At 39.1% G+C, this 22,417-nt stretch overlaps 2 protein-coding genes across 2 annotated transcripts in view; one reads left to right on the forward strand and one right to left on the reverse strand.

The window, feature by feature from the left end:
* Positions 1–887: 887 nt before the first annotated feature.
* LOC114478104 (frizzled-6-like) lies at positions 888–16,717 on the reverse strand. Its single transcript, XM_028470935.1, is given in 9 exon segments — positions 888–2,885; positions 2,999–3,391; positions 3,470–3,618; positions 4,749–5,168; positions 5,251–5,785; positions 5,787–5,831; positions 5,908–6,104; positions 11,310–11,709; positions 16,562–16,717. Coding segments are annotated over 8 exon segments (2,091 nt in total). The 5' UTR covers positions 11,496–11,709; positions 16,562–16,717; the 3' UTR covers positions 888–2,719.
* Positions 16,718–18,049: 1,332 nt separating this feature from the next.
* klhl32 (kelch-like family member 32) overlaps positions 18,050–22,417 on the forward strand; it is a 49,388-nt gene continuing 45,020 nt past the window's right edge. Inside the window, 2 exon segments of the mRNA XM_028471653.1 lie at positions 18,050–18,222; positions 20,684–20,802. Of these exon segments, the coding sequence (XP_028327454.1) occupies positions 18,217–18,222; positions 20,684–20,802 (125 nt within the window). The 5' untranslated portion in view covers positions 18,050–18,216.

Genomic DNA, 22,417 nt, shown 5'->3' on the forward strand with positions numbered 1-22,417 from the left:
ATAAATCACAAAGTGCTGTACACATTGTGGTAAAAGTACAAGTGCAACACAATAGAATAATAAAACAAGACTGCGTAAATATCATAAGAACAGCAACATTAAAGGACAAATACAAATTAAAATCCAGTTAACTAAAAGCTTTTCTGTTAAGTGTAGTTTTCAGCAGTTTTTTAAAAAGTGTCCATACAGCTGAGCTCCCTGAGAGACTGGTGCAAATTACAACAAAGTCATCAAATGATATGGTCCATAACCTATCAGTCATTGAAGCGGGGCCCCTGTGTGTCAGGCCCCTCAGGTTCAAATATGTAGGGGCGAGTATTCTTTAAATTATTGATATAACCCACTAGGCCACATTCTCTGTCATAATATTTGCAACTCAGTTGTCCCGAAGATTTCTTCTACGCCACCATTTAACCACCCACACCACAATATGCAACAATAGTAAGAAATAAAGAACCCGAACAAGATCCACATGAACAAGCATTTTGCAACAATAGGAAGAAAAAACTCCCTCTTTTTTTATAGGAATAGATCTCCAGCGGAACCAGATTCAGAGTTGGCAGCCATCTGCTTCGACTGGTTGGGGTTAGTGGACAGAAGGGCAAACACAATAGGACTGGAATGAGCTTTTATTTTGGTATTTCCGCTAAATTTGCATAGTAGCTAAATATTTAGTTTCAAACTTAACATTTAGATTTAACATTGACATTTTTTTATAAGAAAAGAAATACCATAAATATTGCTGTAAATCAAAAACCAAATTAAAAAAATTCACACATGGTTTGTGTCGGCCCTGCATAGATTCACACACTCACCCACACACAAGTTTCAACTTTTTATTTCCTTATTTTATCAAAACAGATCAGATACAAAACATATTTGTACAGATGAGCAGAAAGGTCAACATTCCAGAGGATGAAATGAATACAAAAGAAGTCAGTTTAATATTAGTAGAGAATCTGTCCTATGTCTCCCATTAATGACAGTTAAACACTGATTAGCCACAAACATGTGAACACTGATGCATAGCTGATCCTAAACCACATATACTCATAAATAAATCCCTACTGCAGGCCCAAAACATTCTAAAAGATCTCCCACAGTTCAACCTTCTAGCTGCTTATGAACCCTATACCCAGTTGTAACATGAAAATTAAGGACCAAATGTTCACTGATCTACAAACATCAATGGTAATTGACCTCCAAGTGATGTTAATGTTTTGGCTGATCGGTGCATGAACAAACACAGTAAAAATAGACTGTACAGCAGGTTATTTTTCAAATAGTTACATGATTTGTAAATGCAGAAACAGATCGATCTCCCACAATTTAATGAGCATTTCTGACAACCTGATATTTGAATGGTTTTGGTCTCAGTGACAAAAAGTGCAAAGCCTGTAGTGTACTCAACATGAGCTCTGAATCTCATCACACGTAAAGCATCTGTAAATGGTTTTCTTCTTTCAACTGACACATACCTGCATTTTTTGGGGGGAAACCTAAAAACCTGTGTGACCTGGATTTTATGGACACATTTTAAGACACATCAGATCTGAACAGAGGTATTAAGAAAAACACAGAATTAAGAAAGTCATTTAAAGCTGAGAACAATTTCAGCATTCTTTAACATTTATCAAGTTTAATAGTCAGGTATAGAATAAAAAAAAAAAAGGTAAAGTGACACAGGAAGTGTATAAAAATGTAGCAGAAAAACAGTCCATCCAGGACTAAGACATTCACTTGGACCTCTGAATACACTTCTGGAGGCTTTGGTAATAAGACCTTGCAAACAAAATTCAGTGTAGCGACTGATTCAGTAAAAGACAGACTTCTATGATAAAACACCTACAATAATATTGCATTTGTTTACCACCTGGTAGGAAATTCTATTCCGCCACATATCCAAATAATATAGACTTTATGCATGTTTCATAAAGACACACATTTGTAATAGCAGAGCTGGGAAACACTTCTTTAAACTAACAGTTGGTAAAAGTGAGGAACCTCATCCAACACCAAAAACCTACACACAATGTGGTCCATCAAACCATCTTTAAAAATGGAGGTACCATTACAGTCACATTAGGTTTCATCATTCTGCATTAAGCATGATCCAAGTTTAAATGTAATTAGGAACAAATCATTAACTGAACGACCAAATTTGGGACATTTAGAGGTGGATTCACTAAGATCTGAATTATAAAGGGTAGTAAACTATCCTTTCCATCAACGTGACATGAGAGTTTGAGTCAAAACATGGAGAGGAAGACACAGCTCAGGTACGTCTGGAGCAACATCCATGGATCTCCGTGCACAGCGACTCTACACCGCAGCTTGACACATTGGACTCCAGCTGTTTCTCTCCCTCACACACACTTTACTCTGCATTTTCTTTCAGTGGCTGTTAATATTTACTATTGCTTTAAACAAATTAATGATTTCCTTATACTAGGTTAACTGGAGCCTTTTTTTCACTGTCAACTCTGTGTGAGAGTCTGCACCTGCATGTGGGTTGTAGTATTTTTGACGCAGAAACAGTCCCAGCAAACACTGCGTTCACTGCATTAATTCATTTGCATTTCCTCCTCCCATTTTTAAATGGATTGTGGGCGCATTGTGACGCGCAGTCCTGATTCCCTGGGGTTTTGTACCCCTTATTAGCGATGTTTGCACACGTTTTAATACCCCAAAACCTTTAGTGAATCCGCCCCTTAGTGTCTTAGGCGTTGTTGTCCTTTGGATCCTTGCTCTCTTCAGGCACATGGTGAACCTTCTGATAGGCGGGGTCCGGGGTAGTGCTGGCAGGTGATTGGTTTATAGCTGGTTTCTCCTGTTGTCTCATGGGAACCTGCCGAGGCTCTGGCAGGTCGCTCAGAGGGGTTGCCCTAAATCAGAAAGAGACAAAGAGTTGGTAACATATATACTGTATGGTGTACGGTAATTAAAAAGCACTCAGACCTCACTATGGGAACTGATTTTTGAGCTATGCCTTGCTTACCTTCCCTCAGCAGCCCTGTGCAAGCTCCCTGAGCGGCTGCTGACCTTACTGGAGCTCCCTCCTTTGCTCCGTCTCTCCAGCCCCTCTCTCTCCCTCTCCCTCTCCCTCTCTCTGTCCCTCTCACCCCTCCTAGAGCTGCGGCTCGGGGTCCCTCTGTCCAGGGATGCTTGCATGTTGGGCTCGCGGTTGCCAAGTGCGGATGTCCCCTGGTTGTTTGTGGTCGTGGACACTTTGGTGGCTGTTATGCCAGTGCTGGTGCCCATTGACTTGGAAATGACTTTAAGCTTGTGGGAGCTGGCCTTGTAGTGCTTCTTCTTGTGCTGAACGCGACTGTTGTGCTTGAGGAAGAACTCACAGGACTCTTGAAGCACACGGCGGCTCTCGCTGATGGGACTTTGGTACAACAGATAGCAATGAGTTTAGATGAACAATGGTCTGCATCTTACGTTATGGTATAAAAGTGAGACTTACTCTCTCTTGCGAGTCCTGTTGAAGAAGTAAGCCCACTCAGAGCATGTCTTTTTACTGCTGACCCAGAAAACTGCAGATATTCCAACAACCAGAGTCATCAAGTACTTGACCAGGAAAAGAGTGAGGTCTGGGTGGCTTTGCTCAGTGGTCTGAAACAGAGAGGGTCAGTTATTCTCATCTTTAAGCTTCAAGCAAATTATTTTCACTATCATCTCACCCTATCCATTGATTATGTTCTGTTCATCTAATTATGCCAATATAAAAATATAAAAACAGCTCCCCATACAGAAAGCATAACGTGTAATATGTGTGTTATAGCTACAGGCGGGATTAGCTACAGATTGGAATATACGGTATATGACGTTATTCTTTAGATGTTTTCAATAACATTACTCAACAAAACAAATATTTCTCAAAAGCTTTATTGATACTCAGTGCAAACATTGTTTTATTTGTGCCCCATTCTAGAATCACCTCCAACAAAGAGGTAACTGGCACCTATTTATTTGTCTGCAGGATTACGCCAAAAGTACGCCACGGATTTAAAAATAAAAATCTCTCATCTTTTGCAAAAAATAAATAAAAAATCATTATGAAATTTGACTCAGTTATGTATGGATAGTTTTTCAATTATCCCACAGAGTTTCATCCAGATCGGACGCGGATTGCGCATTTCATCGCAATTTTTCAAAAAAAGTGCTCTTATATGTCATTTATTGAGGACGATAATTCTTAACTGAGGATTACTTTCTTTTTATTCTTAGCAGCAATGCCCTATTACAATATAGTTCTAACTTTGTAAAATAATTGGAACTAGTGAGTGTTTTATCAGCTAATGTACCCAGATGTTGATTTGTGTACGTAGCTTACAAAACAGATATTGCAACCTTGCGTATTGACCAATACGGATAGTAAGCTGATATGATATCAGTGTGAATCATACATGCTTTTTGTTTTTGTAGTGTGGACTGTTGAAAAAGGCTTGATCAATTGTTGTTACTCAAACAGAGAACAAATGTCAGCAACAGTAGGGATGAAAAAACGGACCCATTTATTAGAAATGCTGGAGCAGAGTCTGGAATGGACTGCTTGTATCGGAGTGGTTTTAGCTGAAAATACAGGTCGATATAATCCGATACATTTTTTTTGATCCGATATCAATATAGGATTGGGAAACCCCTATGTGAATCACTAATCCATAATAGAGTTTTTTTATTATGTGAATGGCTTTAGTTGATCTAGTTGATCAGGTTCATGTTGGTGGATGCAGATGGACTACCTTGTAGGAGCAGGGAATGCTGTACTCTTGACAGCGCTCGTTAATCCAGGTGTTCTCCCAGGTGCTGCGATAGCTCTGCTCGTAGGTGTAACAAGCTAAAAGCGTGACCAGCGGGACTAGGTAAAGGCAGCTGAACACCCCGATGCGAATCATGAATTTCTTGAGCTTCTCCTGGTTGCGCTCGTCATGCTGAATGACCTGCCGGACGTGGTTGAGAGAAACGATGCCTGCCAGGATGAGGGAGAGGCCGACTACGACGCCCACGCACAGAGGGGCGAGGACGAAGTAGCGCAGGGCATCAAGGTCGTAGAGACCTACAAAGCAGACACCGCTGATGTTGTCTCCTTCAACTTTGTTCAAGGCCAGCAGTGTGACGGTGAGAGACCCAGGGATCCCCCACGCAGCAGAGTGAAACCACACCTGAAGACAGAAGAAGGGGAATTACATATTAAATTAGTCTATAGAACACTGTAGTCTTCATTTCCTTACTGTACTCCCTTACCGCCTTCTTGTCAATGGCCTCACAGCTCCACTTGGGTCCAGCAGCCAAAAACCAAGTGATGGTGAGTATGACCCACCAGACGAGACCGGCCATGGAAAAGAAGTAGAGAAGCATAAAAAGCAGAGTGCAGCCTTTGCTCTGTGAACCCATCACCACAGTGTCCACACTGGTGAAAGTACTCGCTTTGATACAGGCCGCATCGTTCCCCAGCAAAAATCCAATGAAATATATAAGTGAGACGAAGCTGTAGCAGACGGCGTAAAAGATGATGGGCCGCTCCGGGTAACGGAAACGCTTGACATCAATGAGGAAAGTGAGAAATGTGAAAAGTGTGGCACCCAAGCAGATAATTGAGCATATGCCGATGAATGTCTTGGCAAATTCTATGTCGTGGGGTTTGAAGTACATGTTGGAGCAGGGTGGAGCGCAGTCCTGGGCACCCAGGAAGGAAGAACCATGACCTGAACTGGACTTTAACTGAAGCGGACACCAGAAACCAAGGTCTCTTTTTCCTGATGAGGACATCATTGGAGTGGGTGGCAGTAAGTGCAGAATCCCCAGTGGAGTCACATGGGTCCAATCTAGAGGTTGAAATAGAAAGGAAGATATTTTATCTGCGATTCAGTAGTTATGCTTTTATTGCTGATGATTGCTTACTTGTCACATTGCAGCTCAGAGGGCCAGGTGATACCAAAGACACGGATGTTCTCTTCACAGTCAGACACTACGGTCTCACACTGCTCTCTGCACGGGCGGATCACCTTGTTCTCCTCAGTGCACGCTGGGATAAAGGCCTGGCAGAGGAAGTGGTGAACGTCTGGGGAGCAGTGCAGGTTTGCCAGGGGCATAAAGGGCTGGCATTGAACAGAAGAGAAACAGAAGATGATCAACTCAAATCCATTTCTGTAATTCTTTAAGAAAAAAGACCTTCATTTCAGAACATCGTGGAGTGGATAAATTTACCTGAAATTTGCTTCCTTTTTTTAATAAAAAAAAGAACATTACTGTTAAGTAGACAAACAGCTTGTGATGGTCAAACTGTGAAATCGGATGCTTTTAAGCGGTAATGAGTCTAAAAAATAAAGATTTGGACCTCCTACTTGACTTAGCTTCTTTCTGTTAGGCTGCAGTGCTCACACAAAGCCGCTTATTCACAGAGTGGAAACCATATTCTTGTGTTTTTCAACACACTGGTCAGGAGCTCTGGGACTGAATGAGGGTGGGGGTGGTCGTATAGGTGGCAGGAAATGAGTGAATGGACTTTTGGAAACAAACAGCGGCAGCCAGATCTGGAATCTGGAATGCAGAGAGGTGCCATGTATGTTTTTGTTAGAGAGGTGGCATAAATATTTTTCATCTGAGGACAACTTTGGTACAAAAATAAAGACCCCGACCATTTTGTTCTCTGTAAACATCTATTTCTGAAGTCAGCATCAAATGTGAACATTTTAAATCAAAGTTAAAGGTACTCTTTTTCTCTACTGCGTATGATTAAGAGAGATATTTTTTGGTCATGTTGTTGTTGATTTAATGTGTTTGTTGATTATTTTAAATGTTTTTATTGATGATTTTAAATGTTATTTGCTGCCTATTTTAATGTTCTTATCGATTTTAGGCTGTTGAATTTTTTCTGTTACACTTTTTCATCATGTAAAGCACATTGAGTTGCCTTGTGTATGAAATGCTCTATACAAATACTACATTTGCCTTGCCTTGCCTTTCAAAAACAATTCTGCAGCAACAGTAAACTAGTATCATGCTGAAAGTAAACCTGCCATCACCAAACAAATCAGTTTCACAAAAGTTTTGCTTGAATTATGAATAAATATAAAACGTTAAAATGTAACAGAATCCAGTCAGTAACTAATATTTAGACAAGAACACAAGTACAGGTTTTCTGTCTTTCTCCAAAAATTAAGTCTGGCTGTGGGCCCACACCTCCTTGCCCTCCCTGACAGAAAGCGTCCTTGTTTCCCTGCAGCAGAGGTCCAGGACTCTGAGCTCACTAAGGCTCAACAATCTGATCCTTATTCACTTTACTGCAGTCACTGTAAAAACCACACAAACATAGGTTGAAAAAGCTATTGTGGCGTTAACAACAAAAGTGTTCACTTTAAAATGTTTGCAAATATTTTCACATCGAAGTATTCTTTTCTAGGGTTCTTCTGTTATAAAATGTTTATAAAATTTGACTTTTCATCGGGTTTCTATTCAAACACTTCCCCAGCTTTTAAAGGAGAAAAGCTAAACACAGATGAAACCACGAGGGGAAATGGGTTTGCTTTCTTCCGGAAAAATCCAACTGATAGTCTGGCCTGCTCCCAGAAAATCACACAGGTCTGCTTGGTTAGTTCCAGTGTCAGAGAACGCTGTTTAGTATGTGGTGTTCAATGTAGGCCAGAGACCCTAGGCCTGTTACCTGGGAGACAGGACAGTGAAGGCACACATACAAAGAGGGGAAATCAGTGAGTGATTAACAGAGAGACATGCAGCAGACTCAATGTGGAGCGCGCATTAGGCTTTGTGTTAAACTGGGTGTGTCCCGTCGCCTTCCTCCAGAAAATCAAAGGGCCCTGAAAACAAAGTCAAGCAAAATGCCTTTAGCCAAGTTTGCTGGGAAATGAGAAGCCTGAGCCATAAGTCAGATAACAGACAATAGAACCCTTCAAGAGATCACAGATCCTGCTCTGCACTCTGACACCAAAACAGTGTAACCCAAACCACGGCCCTGAGGAATGCCAGCACACAGGAGGCAACGGCTCAGAAACAGAGCTCAGTGATGACAACAGACACAAGATGATCATGACTGTGAGTTTGAAACCAGTCAGTAATGCTAATGCAGGTGGTCTTTAAGTTACTTTGATTTAATCAGTTTTGCAATTAGTATAGTCAGTCCTACTGAGGTTACCACTCATTTATCACAGATTGAATGGATTAAACTTGTCATTATTCAATGTACAATAAAACTTTGTTCAACTTTCTTGGTATAAAAAGATTTAAATGGCATTTATTGAAACATAATATTTAGTGATAGGATATTCCTCAATGTTTAATTCTTGTTCATTCATGTACTTGTTTGTTCTTACTACCTTTTGTATTTGGCTTCCTTCCATTTGGCAATGGCTTTAGAATGAAGTCTGTAGAGACTCATACCTCCATCATATGTTTTCATGTGACAGTTTCAGTTACCAACACACAGGATGTCAAACCTTGGTAATGGAATTACCAATCTCAGAAAAATCAACAATAAGTGGCCAATTATACTATTAGTTATTAATTTTTAATGTCCTCTTGAAATTGAATTAATTCTACTTATTATGCAATGTCTTTTTGTTAAACATAATGATTAGTATTTGTTTATTAGGGTAAAAATAATAATAATACATTATCACCATGGGTTTCTGAAAGCAATGCTGTTAGCATATAACACACAAAAAAAAAACAAAAGTAGGTTTTATTTGGGTAGACCTTTTCTAACTTGTTTGGTATCTCAACTATTGGCTGTTTAACTCATCATCGTGTTTGAATGTGATTTTTTTTCCCCTCAGCGTCTTGTTTAAGGTACTGGTTAGTGGCTACGAGTTCAAGCTGTACCCTATTCAGACTAAGTAAATCCCAGTGTACTGTGTTCTGGAAAAGGCAGCATTGACTAATGCACACTTTAAATATAAATGTAAAAACACGTTAGGCACTTCATCCTCTGCACACATTGCAAACGTAATTGTGATGTGGTGCATGTTTTAGCAGGCAGGGAGGATCGAGGGGAGGCGATTCAGTGATGGACTCTGTGGGTGATTAATCTGGATGTGATTAATCACACCTGTTTTATTTTCATATATTGTAGGGAGCGGCTGAAACAGGAGAGGGACAGGCAGTCTGCAGCAGGGTGATTGGCATACACCCCTGCAGAAAGAAAGTTTGACTGACAAATGTAAACATGTTGGTGCAATAATAAAGACTTGCACCACTCCACCAGAGCATGTGTGTAACTAACTGGACCATTGACTGATGTGTTGCAATCGTGAGAGAAAACAATCAACAAACCAGGGAAAGCGGGTCGACTCGGCATGTCCGGGAGGAGCAGGAAGTGGGGTGTGTGGGAACGAGGGGGTGGGGAGGGGGAGACTTGCAGGACGGCCAAAAAACAGTAAGAAATCTATTAAATTCTTAGCCAGATATCAAAATAATATTAATTTTGCCATCAAAAGCCCAGTCTCAGTGTTGTTTTTATTGTTTTATAGAAGGAAACCAGTGTTGAGGTGTCCCTAAAGCAAAAAAAAAAATAGCTTCAAAGTCACTGACAGGATTTTTCAGAAAAAGTCTGTTTTCTCAGCTTTTTGCTCTGAAACTGGCATTTTGTATGAAACTTGCCTTCATTAAACTGCTGATTACAGAAGAAAAAAAACAAGTTAAAAACAAAAAAAAAAAATTCTGACCTTTCAGATTTCCGATTGTCATAGTACAAAATATTCTGTGGGTCTTTAGAAATCAGTCAAAAGGCTCTAAAATGGCTGGCAGTGAGGTGGGTAGCCGTTCTGAAAATGGATGACAGTGAATGAGTTTAACGCTTACCTGGTCAACAGACCTTTAACAAATGCCTATGATTGGATAAAATGATCTCCAACTATGAAACATCATCAATGCTACAAGCTGCAGATCTAATTGGTGCTGCTGATGTCATGTTGTTAGCTGGTGCTGAATAAACAATGCATAAATGAATGCAATAGAAAAATGCATCATGTAGAAGTCTACCTCAAACCAAAGGATACAGGCTTGTTATTTCCTGCTTCCAACAGGTGAGATGGATCACTGACTGAGTCTGGACCTGTCGGAGTTAGCAGGGATTTTTTCTCCCCACTCTTTCTATGTGCTTGCTCACTAGAGTGATTCAATGCAAGATATGGTTACCTAAAGAAAACACTGTATACCGGTAAATTATGCTCACATATACAGTATGTACTACGAATGGGACTTCAACAGATTTACCTGAACAGAATCAAATCAATGCATTATGACAGAGACCCAAAGATGTCATAGATTAGCTTAATCTATTGTCTGCTTAATTAAAATACCAAAATCATGACATACTTCTTTATGGAGGGGCTCCATTCAAATGTAGCTCATGACATGTGAGAAAATAAAATATTGTGTGATAAAGAAACAGATCGACGACTATTGAGCGGTGCCACTTTGTAAATACTCAACTACAGATGAGAATTCAAAACTAATCAATAAATGAATTTAGCTTTATTGGTTCAGTTATCATACCAGCACAGTGAATGCTAGTCTGAAACTATTCATCATTCGTAACAATCTATTGCTGATTAACGTTGTCATTACAGTCTATTACAATGCAGTATTTATGGTGCAATCAATGAATTCCTCAACTGGGAACAGGGGCAGAGACCATGACTGAAAGTTACCATTAACAACTGTCAAAATAGGCTCTATTAGAGCAACAAGAATTTGATTAAATATACGTTATATTCAATTTAATTCCTGACATCTCTGAGCGCCTTTTCCTAATTTTTGTTAGTCTATCTTCTTTAAAATCAGACTCCAACATGTTTCCAACAATATCACACATTTACACGCTATTCTTCACCTGAAACCGGGTGATTAAATGCCTAGAAATTGTGACAAACAGACAAATACGTCCAATTCCGCCGAAAACCCCGTTCATAATCTCTCGCTACAAAACGTGAGGGTGATTCCCTGGTGGTTGATGGTATTGCAGTGTGGCTAATGTCGCCCTTGTGACGTAATCTCGTGAGATTTCAGCGTAACCAACACGTTTACATAAATTATCTGAAGCATGTAGAATCTAAAGCTAAAAACAGTAGTTGACGCCATTAAACCTAATCTGTTTAGCACTTATGATACACTTTTGGAAAGTTTAAAAACCAGTGAAGTCATCTAAATAATAAAAGATGATGAAACTGAAAACTTTGAAGTGACATGGAAATGGCTTGAGTAAAGGCCCTCAATATACCTATCCAAATGAAAATAACAAATACCACTAGTATGATGATAGTGTATGTGATGCCATGTAAACTTACTTCCATGTAGCTCGCTGCTATATCCTGATCATAATGTTCCATCATGTTGGGAAAGAAGGTCATGTTGTAGTTGATCCCCAGGCAGCGATGCACTTTGATGGGCTCACAGGTGAACAGACTGTGGCCACTGCAGATTCCCATCAGCATCAGGGCCAGGCACAGCCACAGCAATCCTGGCATCAGCATTGTGATGGATTTTTATGAGCAGGTTTGGACTTTTTGGCCTTTTTCTTCTCGGATATCTTGGCTCCAAGCTTTAAATTCCTGAGGATCACGCTGTCATTCATACATCCCTTTCCCCAGGGGCATCTCAGCTGAGCTGGTAGACACTGCAGCAGGTAGGACTTTCTTCTTATTGGGCAACATAGGTCTGTGGTCACAGATAATAATCCCAAATCCCCTGGAATAAACAAAATTAGAGTTATGTATGTTTTATTTTTGCACACACGTGAGCACACAGAGTTGTCACCAAGCTTTCTAAAAGAAAAGGTTTCTTTTTGTGTGAACCTTTATCACATTTGCAGATAAAGTGCATACCAGTGAGCAACTTAAGACCTATCAGTATCACAGTCTGTTATTCCCTGTGAAATGACTCTTTATATGTTCAAATACGTTGCTCCCCTAAGGTCATCAGGCTCTTAGATTTAAAAGCCCTGTTTAGAGACGCTCGAGTCGCGTGAAAGTGAGAAACCAAATTCCAGTCAATCACTGTACAGAGTGAATGCATTTATACTGGAAGGTGGAAATGATAGGCCTCTGGATGATTCAGTAGAATGAGTCTCAGCTTGTTGGTGCACATTAAACATCACATTCAACTGTCAGAGATCCTCCTACACACTTACTTTTTTAAACAACTGTAATTCATAGGTGCCTGAGAGAATGTACTGTACCTATTCAACACTGGTAATCAGATTGGCACAAAAAAAAACACACACAACAAAAAAAAACAACTGAAGTTTAGGTTCACAGTAGTGATCAACCGATTCATCGGCCGTCCATTTTAATCGGCCGATTTTTGCGTGTTATACATGTATCAGCTGATCAGGAACATGCATTTCAATAATTGAATTACTGAAGACAAAACTAATGTGCAGGAACCAAACATTGCATTTGGTGATGTTGATAAGTTTTAGCATTCAGGCTGTCATTGACTGCAAAATATTAAAAATGATAAGCCTCCAATTACATTTGGGTCATTCCATGCACTCCGGTCTAAAAAAAATTCAGAAATGTTTACCACTTGTTCAGTAATTATTCAAGGTACAATGTAACTTTTGACTTCAATCAGATGAATAATTTTTGAGAAATGGCCAATTTAGTGAGGGGGGTATGTGTCAATATTCGCTCATTCTTATTTTTCTTCCATTTTCAGCCTTCAATATCTCAGGAACTACACCACATAGATAAATGCAATTTGGTATGAAAATACAGCTTTACCTACTCTCTCAGAATATACAGAAAGATATGCTATACATCCTTTCTGGTAGACACACCAGCTCCTCAAAATTAGAAAAAAGTTTGTCAGCGTTTCGAACTCGAACATGTTTAGGCCTTCAGTAAACAACTTTGCATATGCCTCAGCTCCCTGTAATTTGATCAGCTTTGAGCTATGTACATAGACTGTTAACATCACTAATGATTAGTCAGATATATGCATTCGGGGTGGGAACCCCTGGGTACCTCACGATACGATACGCAATACAAAGCTCACAATAACGATCATCTCACGATATGACGATATTGAGATATTGGTCAGAAATCAATCTACGATAATCTATGAAAAAAACGATTAAGTGAAAAAATATAATTTTTATTTTAGATCTCTGAAAGACAATAAATTGAAAAAGTGTCCTATGAACAGTGACACTATTTTAGTGCAACATTTCTGTAAATAAGTGTCAACATACCAATGTGTACAAATAAGTATCTCCAATAGTGCTTTCTGTAAACAAAACATAGGTTCTTTCTTACCAGTGACACCAAAATATTCCAGAAAACAATATGTGGTTCCTTCAACAAACAGTGACAATTTTTTTGTGAAGACCTAGCGGCACATTTTAGTGAAAAAGCAGAAAAGGTTTTGAGAAAAAAATAATAATAAAGAAATAATTAAAAAAATTCGATACTTAGCGCGAGCATATCGATAATTGACCGCGCGAAAAAAATATTGCGATATATCGCCATATCGAGATATCGTCACACTCCTAATATGTATTGGTTGTTGTTGGGTGAAATCTTGAAATCTGAAAAAACACTTTTTTTTTTTTTTTTTTTTACTATTTTCATTGGCCCAATGATTAAACAAATTCAGAATTTTTTGAGACCCAAGTGCAGGGAATGTCCTGAAAATGTGTTACTTGAAGTTAAAAATACATGGAATGACCCATTTGGGCTTTAAATAAAGTGATAAAATAGATTCACATACAGGAGGAATCTGGATCAATATAAGATACTGATTCTGGATATTTCTCTCATCATTGTAGACATTTAAAAAATGTATATCTCAGTTTGAAATTGGCCGATCTTTATGAATTTTGACTTTGTTATTTTGAGTTGTTCCTCATTGTCTACCCCATAGTTTCATTCAGACTGGATTGCGCATTTCGTGATTTAGCGTGTAATGCTGCAATAAGAACACTAAAGCCTTGTTAACCTTGTCAACCCTCGTTAAACAGGGAAAATTACACCTCTGGTAGAGAAATTCCAAGTTGTTTTTTGCAGGATATTGTCCCTAAAAGTATGTCACATTGTTTATATAAAAGTGTTCATTTGTACGGACAACATTCGGTGCTATTGGTACCGTTACCGAAGTACATGTACGTAGCGTCTTAGGGTCAGCGATAGGGTTAGGTTTAGGTTAACCTAGGTTAACCTTAGGTTTAACTACGGATGTCCTGATACAACTTTTTCACTTCCGATCCGATACCAATATTGCAGCCTTGAGTATTGGCCGTCGATACCGTCATGGATCAGATACGATAACAGCAGGAATCATACATACTTTTATGACTTATTTTGTAGTGTGGAATGTTAGAAAAGGCTTGATCAAGTGTTGTTACTCAAACAGAGAACAATAGTCAGCATCAGCAGGGATTAGAAAAACTGACCCATTTATTATTAACCAATAAGCCTTTTCACACTCTCGCTCTGGTTCAGTTCTTCCGCATTAGGTCAAAGGTCAAGAGGGATACAAAAGAGAGTCTGACAGAGATTTTAATTATTTTTCCCATTGGAGAGTTGATTCCTTGAAAGACTTTTTGTGTAAACGTGGTATCGGTCTCCGAGGCAGAACGACCGAGTTAGCTGCTAAAGCCAATGCTGCACACAAGCCTCAAATTCTGGTTTTTCCAGACTTTTCAAATTGTTTCAGCTGATGGCGTTACTCCAGTTCACTTATCAACCTGTCCATCTTGTGCACTTCTTTCAAATTTGAAAATTGAATCAAAATAATTGGTTAATAAAAATAATCGTGGAGCTAGTTAGTGAATGGTGGACCTCGTAAATTTACCTTTTCAAAGTGAGAACTCATACTGTCCTTTTCACATCAGATATCTCACTTGTCCCATCAATAATAATAATACATTTTATTTTTAAGTAGCGTTTCAGAAAACGCAAAGACACTTTACAATTGTTAAAACAATTACACAAATCAAAAAAAGAAACCAACAACAATAAAGTAAATACAGAAAATACATAACAATAGAAAAGTTCAAGCTTATAGAAGAAGTGTAGAAGCAGAGGAGGTCTGTCGCTTTGATACTGTTTCTCACATCGGCTTTACTAAAGTGCTCAGATCAGCAGAAAGCCATCTCCCTGTGTCTGAATATGTGCGTCGTTCCCGGGTTAAGTCCGCTGGAAACCCTGTAGTCGAGGACTGTCGTTCAGAGAGTCCCATCAATGGAGAGGAATGTGGAAGCAGAGGTCTGTTGCGTTAATACTGTTTCTCCCATCGGTTTTACAAAAGTGCTCGGATACGTGCATCATTCCCGGGTAGTCAGAATTCCGCCCGCTGGAGACCTAGGTAGTCGGTGTTTTCATTCACTAGGGGTGGAAGCGAGGGGACTGCCTTGCTTCCACACTGCTGCTCTCATTGGTTTTTAAAAGTGCTCGGATCGGCCAGAATCACCATCAGCAAAAAAGCCTCTGGACACCTCCCTAAGTCTGAATATGTGTAATATTAAAAATGTGAACACTATTAAAACACTAAAGATCTTTGGAATAACATTGCAAACTCTGTTAGGTTGGAAATATCAACAGAGTGGACGAGCTTGTTTACGTTTATATCCTTCTCGACCTATGACCCCCCCAGGTCACGCATGCGCAGCTCCAGAGTATGACAAGGCTTATTGGTTACATACATTTTAACCTTCAACATAATATCTACAGTATTCTACAATTGAATAAAATAAATAAAAAATTATTATTATTATATCGGTTATGATATTGGAGATTTTAGATGCAGTCCGATAATATCCGATATTCGTTTTCTGGCTGCAATCGGACAGATATCAATATCGGATCGGGACACCCTAGTTATAACCCAATATCACAACAATTTTTAGGGTTAGGTTTTGTCTTAGTCACGCGACCTAAACTGGCCAATGAGTGATCTATCACGTGACCTAAACTGGCCAATGAGCGCTGCGTAAGGATAGCATGTCAATATATTGATAAGGCAACCGTACGGATAGCCACTGCCTTGTTTATATGTAAAATGTCTGTTTACATATATTCTAGATAAAGGGCATGTTTTAGCACACACCTGAAACTGATGTGTCATAGTGCAGCTGTGCAAAAAGACTGACATCAAACTATTAGCATTCTACCATCAGGTGTGATAGAAAAGCAATGCTAGCTTCGTCATTAGACCACTGTGGGTTCAATATAACACATTAATAACAACAGGAAACCGTTTCAGTGGAGTATTAGCTTCTGTGTGCTAGCATAGTAGCAACAAGTAGACAACAAGAACTAGTAAAAGTAACCACTGGAGACATGAAACAGCGCCACTGTACACAAAGCAGCCATATATGGGAGAAATATACAGCAGTAGGTTGTAGTAGTAAAGTTAGTGTGGTGTTTGTTATAACTTGGGTGTAAAAGTGAATGGTGTAGGTTACAAAAGACAGACAGACTGACCTACAATAAGTTAACCTCCGTGCCTCAGAACAACAGGAGGAGAGAAACAACTTCCGTCTTAACGACCAAAAACCAACCCAAAGGAAAAAAATATATAAAGCATGGATACTTACCCCCCTACTTCCAGGGTTTAATCGGTACTAATGATGACTACATGTGTGTAGATAACAGAGGAGCAGAGCGGTGTTTACGCTGTTCCGTCTGCATACTACCATAGACTGTATTACCACCAACCCGAGATGCCTTCAGGGGCAGCAGGAAAAGTGGTTGTTTTCAGTATTAAACCCGCCTGTTGTCAACCATCGAAAAGAAGGTAATTAGGCTACTTCTGTCAACTATACATTACTCACGAGTAGAGCTGGGACGATACGCCTTTGTACCGATTCGATTTTATAATGATACCTGGGTGTCGATACGATTAATATTGCGATTCTGATTTATTGCAAATAATTTTTATTTTGAATTCATTTCCCTTATCTTCCTTTCATACATTTCTAGAAACAATTGATTATTGCATTTTTAATTTCCAAATCTGAATGACAATATCGTGATATAAATATAGCCCAAATAAAACAACAATCTAAATTCAATCCTAAAGAAAAGATACGTATGATCAAATAAAAGTAAGGACGCTCATTTTTTTAATTTACAGATACTGGCTGATATTCTTCTTCTGATACTATATATATATATATATATATATATATATATATATATATATATATATATATATTGTGTGCTCGCAAATATGTTAAAATGAACTGCTAATGAAGGATCAGGTTACATTGTTTGGGTTTAATCTATCGTTTAGGTTGCTAATTCAAAATTCTAAATAATTTAATCGCATTTTAAGAGCCGTGAGTGAAAAGTTCCGATGTTAATGCTGTTAGATGGGAAATATTTACAGGCCCATCTTCAAAACTTTCCATAGAAATCTACTTTAATGACAGACAAAATATTGTGTATATTGTTTTGTTCAATCACAGATAGGAACATTTTTTTTTAACAATGTCATGATAATGACATGATTTGGTTTTATTGGTTTTATTGGTTTTTGGTTTTATATTGCATGAATTCTAAATGCAGAGTGGCACCTTTTGCACTTTACATGGAAAAAAAACTGGTCTGCTTTATGCTATTGTTTTTTTAATTATTGGTTCTAAAATTGCCAACTGCAATTCTTTTTTTTTTTTTTTTTTTGCTCCACAAATACAGTATTTAAAAAGAAGAAACACTAAAACATTAAATACAAGTGTACACCTCCAGAAAAATACAATAAAAATATACAAATATAGTATAGATAAATACAAATATGGGATATAGTGCACCATCAAAAAAATAAAATCATTCAAATCAAAAAGCTGTCAGGTTAATATTTATACATTATTATATATTTAAATATTAATATGTTAATATCTATGATGAAGAATAAGACGACAGCAGGTGTATTAGTTGTACAGTGACATTACTAGTAGAGCTGGTACAGCTAGCAGGACCCCTGTGGTCCTAACAGGTGTACTACACAAACATGTCATGTCTCAATAGGCCACTAGACGGCGCTCTTTCTCGGCCGTGTCCAGCTTCATGTGACAGCCCTGGGAAGGCGGGGTTATAATGTAATAATCGAGATGCTACAGTGAAACCAAAGTGTACAAGATAAGCAGGCGCATCTGCTCACAGCAGCTTTCCTTCGTTAGGAGATCAGACAGTGGATGACATCGATGACCGGCCTGCTCTGAGCACCAATGGGAGCGACACACTCAGTCTTATGAAGGTACGTATAAGCTGTTGGCATTAAGTGTAGAGTATAGACTGGGCGGATGGATGTGTTGTAGTCCATTGATCTGAAGATGTGAGGAGATCCAGCACGAGCTTTGATCAGGTTTGCGCTCTCAGACGGACGCAGCAGGAGCGGCCTGTTGCTAGGCGACCTTTGGGTAGACGAGCTTTTTGGACAGTTTCATCATTTCTGTCTGTCTGTCTGTCTCTATGTCTGTCTGTCTGTCTGTCTGTCTGTCTGTCTGTCTGTCTGTCTGAGCCTTTCTCCTCTGTCCTCCATCACCTCCGCCGGCTGCGCGCTGTTCGTGCGTAAATCCCAGTGTCTCCTGTGCGTAAACATTCGCAATGTTGTCGCTTTCATTCAGTTTCAGAGCGAACAATGGCCTACTTGTTGTGATCATCATATTCTAATTATATCCCTCCTCCTCCAGGATTAGATTTAATCTTTTCTTTGGTTCAGTTTTTTTATGTAATGCAATGTAAACTCCAAAATTGATGACAAACAGAGATTTTGAAGCGCAAGAGTGTTGTCCCACAGAAGTCTAAACATGAACTATGCACAGCATGAGGGTTTGGACTGTGGTTAAGCCTCCTCTCTCCTTTTTTGCCTCTGGCCATGAAGGTCACTCATGAGACCTCTGTAGGGACTTGCTACTCTGTAAAACACCCTGTTTAAAGGGGAAGTGATACGCGTGGATATATATACAGTATATTAATGATTGGTAACAAAGTATTAATGTTTGGTTGTTAGTTTTGTGTGTTTTTCCCTTGAATAGACCAATGTGAGCCTTTTGAAAGTCACAATTTTTGAGCCTGCAATCTGCAATTTTGGTTGTGATGTCAACGCTGTAGTCTGTGTACAGGAATATACCAGTGTCTGTAAACAACCATAACAATAGAGCTGGGTTATCGATTCAGATTTCTCAAATCAATTAGACCCACAAGGGTTCGATTCAATTCAAACTAATGCTGTAAATACAAAAAAAATGGAAACTAACTCTAACTTGGTGCAGTATTAAATATATTAATATTTACATCAAGAATTGAGCCAGCAGTAGTGCATTACACATGGTAGAAAAGATGTATTTATTAAATCTTTATTTTAGGATTTTATGAATCCATATCAGGCCAATTAATGGAATTTTTTATTTTTATTTTATTTTTTTAACCCAACCCTACATAACATCATGCACACTTCAAAGAAAAACTGTCCAGTCACGTGTACTTAGATTTCCTTGGTGTAATCTTTGAAACAAACAAACCAGCTGCTAAACCAGCCACTCGCTAGGCAAAGAGCTGATCGCTAACAGCTGGAAACAAACTGGCTTCAGCGTATATGTTCAGCTGGTAAAGTTTTGGGTCCAGAACGCAGAGTAGAAGCTAATGTTATGACATCATCCTCACTAGACTCCATATAAAACCCTGGTCCTTTAACAGAGCATAGCTATGGTGTATGTTGCTGTTAGATGTCAGGGGACCGCTGAGATGGAGAAGAGCCGTCTAACCTAGGGCTGCTCTTCTGGTTTTTAACAGAAAACATCAAATTCAATGTTTTCATGAATATTTTTGTGAATGAGCACTGGGCAGGGGCTTTGTAATCACTGCCCTGGGCAGAGCAGAGGGTTCTGGGAAGATCATGTGGGCTCATAGTTTAGCTTGGGGAGCCACTGAGGGAGTGGGGGAACCTCTGGGTTTGACGTGTGATCGAAGACCCACACACACTGTCAACAATGTGTTTGAATGCTTCAGGTAGTACAACGATGTCACAGCCAAGATGGCAGAACAGTGTAGAGTAAATTAAAGATATTTTCATATAAAGGAAAGATCCCAATGGAATTAATCAAGGCCACTTGTTTCACTTCCTCTTTAAGCTCAAGGAGAGATGCTTGATATTATCAAAGATAGATATGTTGTTTCATGACTGTATGTTGTTTCCATCAAACACTACTGCTCTACTGTCCAGGGTGTGGTTCCTGAAAAAGACTCTGGCAGAACCCTGCCCTCTAGAAAACTGGTGTAAAGAATGAATAGATGAATCTAGATCAGTTTTGATTCATGAGAGCATCCCTGCCGACCTTGTCCTGCTGGGTGTTATACCTACTATATCAGATTCAGTGTGTGTAGCAGATGACGTCAAGGTTGACTATACGCCACAAAGACCTGGTGTGATTTAGACTATACCAGCTGAGAAGTGCTGAGCTTGTTCAGTCCTCCATGTGACATGTGAGCTGCCTGTGGCTGTCACAGTGGCCGTGCTTTACGTGGAGAATGGCCTTTAGAGAGCAGCCATGAGAACTGTCAAAGTCAACTGCAGCTGAAGCTGAGAGAAGGGAGAGAGGTCAGCAAGCTGTGGCGTGAGGTACCGTCCCTCCTCACGTTGCGAAGCAGGTTGTCACAGTGCGGCCAGGTCAAGTGGATGGAAGGAGTGAAGCTGACGGCCTGTTCTCTCCCATCAGGCTGATGTGTGCACCAACGGAGGAGACGCCAGTCCACACGAGCCGTACAACACCCCTCCTCCTCCCCCACCCTCATCTCTGCCTTTGTGTAGGGGCATGCCTTCTGAACCCAGCTTCAGGTAGGTAGCATGGATAATGGATCAATATCCAAAACATTGTGACAGAAAAACACGAGACCAGGGGTCACCAATCTTTCTGAAACTGTGAGCTCCTTCATAGGTACCGAATAGTCCGAAGGGCTACCACTTCTTGAGTACTACATTTTCACGTAGTAGGATTACTATTGCAACAACACATCATCAGTAGGCTAAAACTAACCTGTCTCACGACGGTCTAAACCCAGCTCACGTTCCCTATTAGTGGGTGAATAATCCAACGCTTAGTGAATTCTGCTTCACGATGATAAGAAGAGCCAACATCGAAGGATCAAGGTAACAAGAAAGGCTATAATAACTTAAAAAGGTAGGAAATATTGAAGTTTCAACATGAAACAGTTTATTTCTCCTAACGTATGCAATTACATCATTTTTCATTATGTATTGAAAATGATCATCTTCCTGTTTTACTATCTACTAACAACTTTTAACCAATCAACATGTAACATTTGTTAAATGTTAAAATTATGTCATATTATACAAAAATATATATATCTTATATACAGTATCATATGATGTAGAACATACCACTGACCATACACCAAATCTGAAGGACTTAAAAACATTTCTCACAATGTTTCAGTGAAAATAAACATTCAAAGATGGTTAATTTAATACTAAAACTCTACTAACTCTACTAAGTAATAACTACATCTGTCTTATGTATTTATCTTTGTGAGTTTGAATCCTGGAAAGTAAATCAGGTTTTAAATAGATAGAGCTCATGGCCTTTATAACACGTGTTATCACTCATATCATGTACAATATCTGTAAATGTGCATAATTATTTACTAACGCCAAATAAAATGTGACAAAGACAACTATATTACTCAGTAAATATTTATTAACTAAATATATAAAAAAAATAGGTATAAAGTTTGCCTTTGTTTTATGAAATTAATGCATACAAAGTAGTAAATTAAAATCATTTTTGTGTAGTTGTACATTGCAATAAATGTATGGTTGTCACAAAATCCCATGGCACACCGTTTAAGAACCACTGCCCTCGACAAATACAGTTTCTGAATATGTACACATGACTGGATACATCTGTATCAAGGCACTGTTGTTGTATGGGCACAAAATCGCTTTTCCTTATTCCGCCTGGATAAACAGGGGCTGATGGGATCAATAAGTTGCTCATTATTCATGTTCTCAAGCTGTAGTATCAGCTCGCTCAAAATATTCAGTCAAGCAGCACAAGGAAGGACACAGCACAAGGATACAGTAAAGAACTTTCAGTTAAATGGTATGAAGATTTATTTGCTTTGCCTTACAAATGATAAATGGACTAAACTACAAATATTGTATTTACATCTGATCTGTACTCCAATGGTCAATATACAAATATTAAGATTGAAATGAGCAAAATTTCCTTTGGCAATGTCCCATCAAAAACAATCTTAGTCATCTATCCAAGCAGCACACACAGACATGCTTTACACACAGTTTCTTCTAAATCCCACCTTGTTACCATGAAGGTGACAGAACAAGCCTCTTGGCAGGCTGCAGCATTTAGTGTGGCGACTGGGAAGGGAAGTGACCCAACATGATTGATAGACGGAGCAAAGTGCTGTTG

The sequence above is a fragment of the Gouania willdenowi genome, chromosome 16, assembly GCF_900634775.1.
Source record: "Gouania willdenowi chromosome 16, fGouWil2.1, whole genome shotgun sequence".
Taxonomy (NCBI): domain Eukaryota; kingdom Metazoa; phylum Chordata; class Actinopteri; order Blenniiformes; family Gobiesocidae; genus Gouania; species Gouania willdenowi.